Here is a 12,369-nt window from a genome sequence, read left to right on the forward strand (position 1 = left end):
TTAGGAGGCGTATTGAAAATTTTTATCTATTAACTCAAAAATAGTTTCAAATTGCAATCCAGGCTATCAAGTTTCTCTAGATGTTTTGGGCACAGCTCTCATCGATCTTTGCTATTGACCCTGCTGGCTGGAACTAAGGGGATTTGGGTCAAAATGTCTGAAAGATGCTAACTTCTCTGTCTTTGTAACTGTACTATACTATATGTAGCCATGTTTAGGAATTTCCTAGCAGGAGTCTTTATCCCCACTATTATTATTTTAGAATATTTTTGAAAAATTTACACATTCAGCTATCAAAACTGTATTCTAATTAGGACTGAGACTGATGCATACCAAAATATACTGGAAAATGTATTAGGTTGAAAATGTCTAATTATTAATTATAATTAATTACAATTAATTTTAATTTGGACAGGGCTCATCTGCTTACAAATGCAGCATCGTGATGATTTAGTTTAACTTAGAGGTTCAATAAAACTGCAGATGACTTATGGCATTACATGCCACTCAGAGTCACTTAACTGTGAGATTGGCAGATATATAAATATGATGAATGAATGATGAATGAATGAATGAATGAATGAATATGTGGTACTTGTCATTTGCTGAGTGTGCATATCATTTTCCTGCCTAGTATATAGATGATGCCCTACCTCCTGAATCTCCATATCTATACGGCCTTCACCCCAATGCAGAAATTGGCTTCTTAACTCAAACATCAGAGAAGCTTTTCCGTACTGTTTTGGAGCTACAACCTCGAGACACTAATCTTGGAGAAGGTGTAGGAACCACTCGGGAAGAGAAGGTGAGTGAGGAGGACATACTTGTCTCCTTTCCATCATTATCATTGTCATTTAATGATCCCATAATCCCTTGCAGGGTGGAGTCTGGGCAACTGAGTTGAGCTGAGTGTTTAATGGCTGGATGCCCTTCCTGTCGCCAATGTGGAGTTATATTCAGCAGATATAATCTCAACATGCCTAGAGAGAGAAATATCTGCCTCTATCTAGGATCAAACTCACAGCCTCCTAATTGTGAGGCAAGAGCTCCACCTCTAGACCAACACACTTCACTTGTTTCTTTTATGTAGATGATTTTCTTTTATTTCATTTCATCCCCAAGAGGTTCAGGTCATGAGATGCTCACACAGGGAGTTCACTATTAGCCAGATAGTCGCAATACTGGGAAGCCATCATGGGTTCCAGGGAAGATCCTGGAGGTTTACATTCTCTATCAGGCTGCCATCCCCTTAACAGACATAATACACAGCTATGCTTTATGACCTCAGCTGATTTGTTATTCTAAATAGCAAAGGACTCTCTTAAAGAAAACTAGTACAATTTGTTGCATGTATTTACAGGCAACAAATTGTATTTATTTACAGAGATGGAAGAAGCAGATCTTCCTTTCATGCCTGCGGCTGCAATGTGCAGAAAAAGTATGGAAATTTGATCTGGGAAAGTATAGAGCCTTGCTACTTTGCAAAAAAAAAAAAAAAAAAGCCCAGCAAGTTACAGGATTTCCTTAGACCACTTGGCAATAATGGAGAACTAGGACACTACTAGGAACATTGGTTAGGCAAGATGGAAAGGTCATCCTCAACTTGCAGCCATTCATTTAGTGACTGTTCAAAGTTAACAACAGCATTGGAAAAAGTGACTTACAATTGGTCCTTGCACTTACCGCCATCACAGCATCCCCAAGGTCATGTGATCAAAATTCAGATGCTGCGCAACCAGTGTTTAGTTTAGTTTACTTTATTGTCATTGCACCTCGTACAATGAAATTAAATGCCATCTTCAGTGTAACAATGGTTACAGTGTTCCGATAATACTAAGAGAATGTGACAACTACACATATTCAACTCCAAATAAAAGCTATGTAATCAGATTAGTTAGGCCAGTTATTTATAATTTGTTAATTTAAAAGATCTTGGATTTTACTGCACAGTTCAGAGTTACCAACAGAGGGAATGTTGGGCTAGTTGTAATCTGGATATCTTGTTGAATATTGTCTGGTAGGACGCTTTTCTCATGAAATGTGGGGAATATGTACAAACTCACTTCATTGGGAAGACTGATTGTTGCTTTGCTCAGTGAAGTAAAATAAAACCATCAATAATTCGTAGTTACTCTATATTTCTTCCATTATCAGGCATTTATTTTTCAATATTCATTCTTGTTAACACAAGCATGAGGGTTTTGTTACATCCTATTTCTTTTTTTCCCCATCAAGTTTTTTATTTTATACTATTTATACATATCAATGCGTGAATGGTGTGATACCTGGGTATCATACATTTCAATACAAATAGGCATAATATTATTACTCGTAGTTATTACATTTCATTTTCATTATTTCATATTGTTTTCATACCTTTTACTACCACCCTTCAGTTTCTAAACCTCCTTCTTGTTCTTTCGTATATCTTAAAATCTTTGTATGTACGTACGTATATATGTATGTATATGTATATGTATATGTATATGTATATGTATATGTATATGTATATGTATATGTATATGTATATGTATATGTATATGTATATGTATATGTATATGTATATGTATATGTATATGTATATGTATATGTATATGTATATGTATATGTATATGTATATGTATATGTATATGTATATGTATATGTATATGTATATGTACAGTGACGTGCAGTCAGGGGAGGCAGGGGAGGCAGGGCCTCACCACTGTCATCATGAAAAGAAATTTTTTTTTTAAAAAAAAGGCTGAGCTAGTTGCTGCCAGAGTCACAGTGGATGACTCTGCTTAGTGCTTAACTGTTTAAAAAAGCCTATAAAAAAGTGCCCTCTACAGGAGGAGGCAGGAGAACCACGTGCCTCATTTAGTCTATCTTTATGATCACGCGAGCAGAGTTAAGCAAGGGTTAAAAGCCGAAAAATTCCTTATGTAGATGAGGCACAGGGTTCTCTTGCCTCCTCCTGTAGAGGGCATTTTTAGAGGCTTTTTTAAACAGTTAAGCAGAGTCATCCATTGGGCATTCTGGCAGCAGCTAACCCAGCCTGACCTCAGCAGCGCTTGCCATTTTCCTTTTACATTTTTACATTTTCATGATGGCAGACAAGAGCAGAGTTGAAATCATCTGTGAAAGAGCTGGAAAAGGTATGTGGGTCGAAGGGAGGGGGAGGAATTCAAAATTAATGTAATTTGTAAGTAATTGTATTATTGTAAGTAATTTGTGTGTGTGTGTGTCTTTTACCCGCCTTTGCTGGTCCGTGGGCTGGCACTTTTTCTTATGTCGGACATAGCGGCAGGGCTTTTGGACATAGTGCAGGGCTTTTGGACATAGCACAGGACTTTTAGACATAGCAGCAGGGCTTTTGGACATAGCAGCAGGGCTTTTGGATATATTGGCAGGGCTTTTGGACATAGCGGCAGGGCTTTTGGATGCCCCAGCACTGTGTCCGCCATAGAGGCAGGACGCCTCTATGTTGGACACAGCGGCAGGGCTTTTGGATGCCCCGGTGCTGTGTCCACCATAGAGGCAGGACGCCTCTATGTCGGACACAGTGGCAGGGCTTTTGGACGCCCCCGGTGCTGTGTCCGCCATAGAATGGTCAGGCATTCTCTCCTCTCCCCACTGACTAAAGCGCTTTCTTTCGCCCGCCTGTCAGAGCTCAGGCGGGAGAAAGAAAATGCTTTAGTCAGTGGGGTGTCAGGGGAGAGGACTGCCTCACCAGCCATAAACCTCACCGCACGTCACTGTATATGTATATGCAGTGACATGCGGTGAGCTTCATGGCCTGTGAGGCAAGTGTGAAAGCCCTGCCAAAGTCCCGGTGCCGTCCGCCATAGAGCGGGACCGGGTCCTACTCTATGGCGGACCGCGCTGGGACTTTAAAGTCCTGCCACCAGTGCCTGCCGCCACTTTAAAGCCCTGCCGCCGGGGCCTGAGCGGCCATGATTCCCCCCTCCCCAGCCAGCCAGCCCACCCAGCCAATTCCTCCCCCCACCACCGCTGTGTCCAACAGGCCAGGCGTCTCGCGTTTATAGTGGACATAAACGTGAGACGCCTGGCCTGTTGGACACAGGGGCGAGAATGTCCCTGCCACTGCCACGCTCCACTGCCTCGCCCCCTGAAAGAAACACAGACACACACAAACAAATTCCTCACAAAAAATTACAAATTAAATTATCATTTTGAATCCCCCCTCCCTCTGTCCGATCCACATACCTTTTCCAGCTGAGGATTTCAACTCTCCTCTTGTCCGCCCGCCATGATGAAAATGTAAAAAATTAAATAAAAAAGCAACTTACTTAGGCAAGGCATGATTTGTTGCTCCCAGATCAGGAGGTGGGAGAATCACGTGCCTCCTTTGCATAAGGAATTTTTTTGCCTTTTAACCCTTGCTTAACTCTGAGCAATGGTTAAAAGGCGAAAAATTCCTTATGCAAAGGAGGCCCATAGTTCTCTCGCCTCCCCCTACAGTTAGCACTAAGCAGACTCAGAGTCACTGTGACTCTGGAGTCTGGCAGCAACTACCTTAGCCTTTTTAATTATTTTAAAAATTCTTTTTTCCCCCTCATGACACTGGTGGGGCCCCGCCTCCCCTGCCTCCCTTGACTGCATGTCCCTGTGTATATGTATATGTATATGTATATGTATATGTATATGTATATGTATATGTATATGTATATGTATATGTATATGTATATGTATATGTATATGTATATGTATATGTATATGTATATGTATATGTATATGTATATGTATATGTATATGTATATGTATATGTATATGTATATGTATATGTCTATGATGTATATGTATATGTATATGTATATGTATATGTATATGTATATGTATATGTATATGTATATGTATATGTATATGTATATGTATATGTATATGTATATGTATATGTATATGTATATGTATATGTATATGTATATGTATATGTATATGTATATGTATATGTATATGTATATGTATATGTATATGTATATGTATATGTATATATAATTCAAATTCCTTTTTTGTCCTTCCTCCTCTTTCTCCTACTATTTTTGGGATTGTGGCTCTTGACATGGCACTGAACAGCTGTTTTTATTTGCCTTCCCAGGGAAAATTACATACCCTTATTATAGGAACCAAAATTTGGATGGATTTACTCAGTTTCTGATTTGTGATTATTAGTTCCGACTGATTAGAAGTGATGGGCTGGGAAATGGAGATACATTTTCTGTAGTTGCAGGAAATACTTCAAAGTATATTAGGAATGCTAATTACATTATCACCCAACTCATCCAAAATCTGGCAGTTGAGCTATATTTCTTGTATAGTTTGCAGCATGATGCAATGATTCCCGTTACAATTGATTGATTGCATTTGTATCCCACGGCAATGTAACAACTCTTGGTGGCCTATATCGCATAATTTAGATGAATGTATAAAACATTTATGCTATGGTTAAAATAATTGATTAAATAACAGTCATAACACCCCTGAAACGAGTATACAATTTAGCTACTGTATATTAAAATAGAATAACAGATGGTGTAGAGCATGAACTTAAGAGAATGCTCTCTGAAATAGTTACATTTATTACAGACAAATCTGGCATTAATCATCAGCATCTGGAGGCCAAGGACACCCCCAGTGCAGTTAACCTGGCTTGCAGGTTGGAGAAACCAGGTTGACACTGATACCACATTGGAAGTCTCTCTACTTCTGAAATGCTCTACAGATAGTCCCTGATTTATGATCATAATTGAGCCCAGAATTATGGTTGTAAGTCATGGTGTTCATTAAGTGGGTCACCATATGACTCTACCCATTTTTATAACCCTATATGTAAATAGTTGTTAAGTGAATGCCAGAGTTGTTAAGTCAACCCATTTTTTTCTGTGAGTGTTTTTTGCTGGAAACTGGAAGTAAATGCTGGAAACTTGAGAAAAATTGAGATCTTGTGACTGCAGAATGCTGCAAATGGTTGTAAATACAAACTGGTTGTGAAGCACTCAAAATGTGATCATGTGACCATGCAGGAGGGGATGCAGCTGTTGAAACTCTGGAACTCAGTCATACATAGCTCTTGGGGGGCCTATCATAACTTTGAATGGTTGTTAAGCAATTGGTCATTAAGCAAGGTCTATGTGTATAGGATGCTTTCTGTCATATTTCCATTGATTTCACTATCAGTCTAAAACTCAATTATTGGAGTATCAGCTTAGTCTCACCTTGCAACCAATCCCATTTGTGTACAGATATCACACCCTTTCTACCGTCAAGTGTAGAAAATTAGGAGTCCGTGCAATTCAAATTAATGTATAGGTTTATTGTAAGTTAAAGCTCCCTACAAGAAACTGAACAAGCAAATTGGTGACAGATAAGTGTCAACAGGATTCCAGGTAGGCTGGACTTTGATCTCTTGTGGATGCATAGGGACTCAAGACTGATGATGCATTTGACCCCTTCCTTGGGCTCAGCCTGGTTATCTCCTCTACCATGGTGCAAACCCTCAGGGCCTTCAGGGACTTTGCCACTTATACCTGAGCAGTTGCCTCTCACCTTAAATTGAACTTATTAGTCACCTACCTCCTCTCACATTTGAGGCCATTCATTTGAATCATTGCCAGATAGACTGAGCATTTCATGGGGTGTATGTGAAATCTTAATACTGCTCAGATACTCAAACTCCATTGACTTAATCTCTTGTCTAGGTAGGTTGGTGCCAGGGATCCTCACTCTCTTTCAGCGGTGGTCCTTCTAGACCAAGTTCCAAATCTTGCCAACAATTGATGCTGCCAAATTGCAGCCTGAAGCAAAAGAAAGGTCCACACTAAAATAAAACCAGATTACCACTACCTCTGAATTATTGCATTTGACAATTGCTGAATAAAATGAGTCTTAAAGAGGTGTGCTCCAACGTTTTTTCCCCCTTCCTTTTATAACTTCATCTATATTCAGATTAGAACTGAAATTGAGGCACAGGCACAGAGAATCAAGGCGAGGGGAAAAAGAATATCTGCATAATGTGTGGCCATTTTCAAAACCATTTATGTACATGGAACCTCATGAATGCTTGTAGATGTAATAGTCTGTCAGATGGCTTGATTAAAGGAGCCAAGCTTGGACTTACTCAGCTTTTCTTCAATAAGGGGAAATTAACTTTTCTAAGCCTAGTTCAAGTTGTTAATAACTTGTGTAGGTAAGTTTCAGCAATATTTCCTCACTCTGGCATATAGGTGAAGGTGATGCTTGATGACATCCTGGAGAAATTGACAGATGAGTTTAACATTTCTGAGCTGATGGCCAAAGTAGAAGAGAGAACACCATACATTGTGGTTGCCTTCCAAGAATGCGAACGCATGAACTTTCTCACTTGTGAGATTAAGCGGTCACTGAGAGAGCTGGACCTGGGACTGAAGGTACAGACACCCCTTCACTTTTTGTACAATTTTGAACACAATTTAGAGATGACAGGAAAACACTCAGTTTATGAGGGGTAGCTTCTTTCTTTCTTTCTTTCTTTCTTTCTTTCTTTCTTTCTTCTTTCTTTCTTTCTTTTCTTCCTCCCTCCCTCCCTCCTTTCTTTCTTTCTTTCTTTCTTTCTTTCTTTCTTTCTTTCTTTCTTTCTTTCTTTCAATCCAGCTCACACAGCTATTGTGGGGAAAATAGGAAGAGAAAAATATTATGAATGCTCACTGCTTTGAGTTATTTATAAAAATAGTAAAGGTGGAATAAATATATAATAAATAAATGTACATAAAATAGCTAATAGTTTGCATTATCGCCATTTTAAAAACCAAGCAAAAGCTAGAAAAATGCCAATTCACTCAAATAATGAGAAAAGCTTGAAATATAGCAGAAGTATATAGACTATTCCACAAATAATCTCCCAGTAATTTTAGGAGTTTTTCAAGTTGTTAAGCTAGTTGTTTTTCCATTTCTATACTCTTATTTGCAACTGAAGGGTGAATTATTTTCACCCTGCAAGTCCTACCGAATGTGCTGTTTTCCCATGTTGAGTGCAGTTTGGCTGAAATTTGTCTGTCATACTCCTTTTTCTTATGTGTTTTAGGGTGAATTAACCATGACCAACGACATGGAAACCTTACAGAATGCTATCTTCTTAGATATGGTGCCTGAATCATGGACCAGGAGAGCTTATCCTTCCATGTCTGGTTTAGGCACGTGGTTCACCGACCTTCTCAATCGCATCAGAGAGCTTGAAACATGGATAGGAGACTTCGTGCTACCATCAGTGGTGTGGCTGGCAGGATTCTTTAACCCACAGTCTTTCTTGACAGCTATCATGCAGTCCATGGCCCGAAAAAATGAGTGGCCTCTGGATAAAATGACGCTGCAATGTGACGTGACTAAGAGAAACCGTGAAGAGTTCACCAGTCCGCCGCGGGAAGGTGCATATATTCACGGCTTATTCATGGAAGGTGCACGCTGGGATATGCAGGTAAATGCAAAGATTTAAAGGTTGCTGCTACTTGATAAGTCACCAAAATGAGGGAAGGGGGCATTCCTTATTGTGAAACAAATGTTTCAGAATAATTAGACCAAGACTGTGGCTCACCATTAACTTAGATTTGCTACTTCTCTGGGGGAAATTCAAACTCACCTCCAGGAAGTATGCCATTTGTCACTAAAAGCCTGGGGTAAGAGCTCTGTCATGCATATTCATAGCCTTCTTCTGTAAGTACAAAATTGGTATTTTCCTGGCATTCATCACATTGAGATACTGTAGATGGATCAAGTTAAAAACCATAATCATGAACTGGGAAGGTTGCATTAAAAACATAGTGTGTGGAACATTTCAGGCACAAATCTTTAAAGCCAGGCAAGAGCTGATCATTGTTTCAAGTGGCAAATAAAGCTAATAGCAGAAGGTGGTGGTTTGTAACGTGGACGGGGAGGATAAACTTCAATGCCGTACCAATTCGTTTTACCTAGCTTTTGCTTTTAAATTTTTAAAAGGGTTTTCATTTCTGTGCTGCAGCTTGCATGTTCAGAGAGGAAGAAATCTGTGTCAAATAGCTAAACAAGAAGCAGAGACCTCAAAAGAATTCTTCTGTGCTTTTCCTTTGTGAGACACTTATGGCAGCTTGGAAAGAACTGTGCCCGATTGTTTTTTCTACTCTGAAGTCTCTTTGTAGTTCTCTGGCTAGATGAGTTGGGACCCAAATAACTGTCCAGGCCCATCAGCTTACATAGAAGTCTAGATTTAAGGAGCCTATAAAGAAGGCAGGGGACATCTCCAGGGTGCAGGTCTCATTTGGATCTTCATTTGCCATTGTGGGTCCGACTCCTTCAGGAAGCTTAGATTCTCCATAGCTGTTTTCTCTACCCCATCTCTTCCGTGATCCTGAGCTCTCCCCTCTAATTTTCCCAATTGACAATTGGCATCAGTGGAGACTATTTCAATGTCTCAGTAGTACGGGACGTATTTTTGAAAGCAGCCCAGGAGGCATTTTGGATTTTAAAAAGAAATTGCAGGGCTTGATGATTCTGCTTTCAATCATCCAGGCTGTGGATGAAAACTAGATTTAAGTATAATGGATGGAACCAAAGCAAGTATACCGAAAATAATGGTGCAACAAAATAGTACTTAATATAAACTATTCTGGCATTGTTCTGCTGGTTGCGTTCTCAGTGAACTTTTATTTTTCCATCCTCTTCCCACCAGAGACCTTGAAAAACCTATTTCAAAATCCTATGCTTTAAAGAGAAGGAGGCAAAATTACTGATCTCAGAATCTGCATTTCCACTGGCATTACACCTGCATTATATTGTGCATTACACCTCTTCTGTCTCCCACTCCACAACTCTTTATTTTTGGCAGGAAACACAGAAAACCCTTGCCAAAGGAACAGCTGGTGCTGGTAGCTTTGAAGCTGAAAAGCTTCTTGGCTCTTAGCCCATTTCTGAAGCATTCCAATCAATGCCTTTTATTCTTTAGCCTTGTCCATCTCAGAGTATCAGGTCAGAGCCATCTCATTGCTCGGTTCTTTGACCTTGCATGAGCCCTAGCAAGAGGAACCAAGGTTCAGAGCTCAGAGGCTGGAGGACCTATGGAGCTCTCCAAAAGGTGTAAGCATTAGCTGAAAAAGGCTAAGTCTGAGCAGGTAGAACAGTGAAGGATGTCATTCATTTTCCTGCAAAAAGGACAAGGTACTTGAATAAATGGCAGAGTAAGAGTGATGCTCTTGTCCAGCAATCAGAATAAGGTATTAAAGAACGTGGATGATGACTAGAAACTCAGAGGAGTAGCAAAAGCTGGGAAGAACACCAGACTTCTCTGAATCACATTTTTCAGACTGTTGTGATTCTTGAGAATCGTTTCATTAACATGACTACACTCCAAGCACTTTCTATCAGGCAGTTTCTGTTGAGCTGCATCTAGAGCAGTGGTTCCCAACCTTCTTTTGGCCATGGCCCACTTAAGAATCTCTAAAATCCTGATTCCCCCCCATCCCCCCATGACATATAATTCTTACTCTACTCAAAAAGTGAACTCTGCTCATGTGGAGAAAGCCTAAAAGGCCATTAACTTGGTTTAAACAAAGCTCAAATTTCCCCCATTAAAAATAAAATTGCCTATGTGTGGGGCATGGACCCCACGTTGGGAGCCACTGATCTAGAGGCAGCTGTTCCAGTGGTGAAATTCATTTTTTTTACTACCAGTTCTGTGGGCGTGCCTTGGTAGGCATGGCAGGGGAAGGATACTGCAAACTCTCCATTCCCACCCCACTCTGGGGCCAGCCAGAGGTGGTATTTGCTGGTTCTCTGAACTACTCAAAATTTCTGCTACCGGTTCGCCACAACCTGTGAGAACCTGCTGAATTTCATCCCTGAGCTGTCCCTCTGTTTCTCCATCCCCCAAGACTTTCGTCTTCAAAGTCCACCTGGAGGATCAAGGACCTATAACTACTGTATTTGATTGTTTTTCTAGGATATCTTTCCCTTAATAATTGCCCTTCGAATGTTAATATTTGTTTAGGGCAGGGGTTCCTAAAGTTTTGCCGTCACACCTATAGTGCAATCTTAATGTACACACCTCTCCCCCCAATCCAAACACCAAAATCAACACAGATAAACAATGAAAACAATAAAATGAAATTTTGGGAAAGGTGGATTTTGTAATAATATAAAGGTTCTCCATAGCTCCCCTAGTGATGCACTAAAAATATTGAATAAAGCAAAAAGTAATTAAAAATATTTAAGTAATATTTATACCAGCTACTCGTAATCATCTGATTTTTGTTAATTTTAACAATAGAAATGTATATCAGCGACCCAGTGACGTGCGGTGAGGTTGATACCTGGTGAGGCTCAGCAGGGCAGCGGTCGGCCTCGGCGGGGGGGGGGGAATTTGCATCGCGGGAGCAACCAAGCGCCCGGGTCTGCAGCAAAGGTGCTTGGTGGCTCCCGCGATGCAAAGTGCCCCGCTTCCCCCCCAGCTGTCCCGGCCTGCATCCGCTGCTTCTCCAAGCTCCACTGCTGGAAGTCTCGGATCGCCTCTGGGGGAAGGCTGAGTGAAAAACGGAGCGAAGCTTCTCTGCGGCCTCCCGGCGCTGCCCAGAGGCTCTTGCAGGAGCACGTGTCAGCGGCCGGCGGCCTGGAGCGGCCCCGGCTGTGAGACAAAGGAGCACTTAAAGTAGCCGCTGCCGCTGCCGCCACCACCGCCCCGCCGGGCGAAGGAGGGACGGCGGCGGCGGCAGCGGCTGCTTTAAGTGCTCCCTTGTCTCACAGCCGGGGCCGCTCCAGGCCGCCGGCCGCTGACACATGCTCCTGCAAGAGCCTCTGGGCAGTGCCGGGAGGCCGCAGAGAAGCTTCACTCCGCTTCTCACCCAGCCTTCCCCCAGAGGCGATCCGGGAGTTCCAGCGGCGGAGCCTGGAGAAGCAGGCCGGGGCAGCGGGTGGCAGCATCGGGGATGGTGGGGCACTTTGCATCGCGGGAGCCGCCAAGCGCCCAGGTCTGCAGCAAAGAGGCAGCCTCCTCATTCTCGCCCACTCCTCTGTCCTCTGAAGCACGCCCCGCCCAACGTAAGCGTGCTCAAGAAGACACGATTGGCTGCTTCCAAATCAGGAGGCGGGAGAATTAGTGCCTTTTTTCCATCTGAACTTCTTTGCCTTTTAACTCTTTATTAACTTTTAGAAGGCGAAAAATTCCTTATGGAAAAGAGGCCCCAAGTTCTCTCGCCTCCTGCTTTGGTTAACGCTAAGCAGACACCAAGCCACTGTGACCTGGAATCTGGTAGCAACTATCTTGGTTTTAATTATTTAAAAAAATATATTTAAATTTCTTTCTTTTTCCTGAGGAGACTGGTGAGGCTCCGCCTCCCTTGCCTCTAGTGACTGCACGTCCCTGCAGCGACC

General features: G+C 41.7%; 1 protein-coding gene across 2 annotated transcripts in view; it reads left to right on the top strand.

Moving 5' to 3' along the window:
- The window catches only part of DNAH9 (dynein axonemal heavy chain 9), a 245,372-nt gene that overhangs the window by 200,967 nt on the left and 32,036 nt on the right, over nucleotides 1-12,369 (top strand). For both annotated transcript variants that reach the window (XM_087709774.1, XM_087709773.1), the window contains exons 66-68: nucleotides 635-805; nucleotides 7,224-7,406; nucleotides 8,060-8,449. In XM_087709774.1, the coding sequence (XP_087565900.1) occupies nucleotides 635-805; nucleotides 7,224-7,406; nucleotides 8,060-8,449 (744 nt within the window). The remainder of the gene's footprint in view (nucleotides 1-634; nucleotides 806-7,223; nucleotides 7,407-8,059; nucleotides 8,450-12,369) is intronic.

Source organism: Thamnophis sirtalis, unplaced genomic scaffold, assembly GCF_051295495.1.
Source record: "Thamnophis sirtalis isolate CommonGarterSnake01/CBP01778 unplaced genomic scaffold, rThaSir2_p1.2 scaffold_3, whole genome shotgun sequence".
Taxonomy (NCBI): Eukaryota; Metazoa; Chordata; class Lepidosauria; order Squamata; family Natricidae; genus Thamnophis; species Thamnophis sirtalis.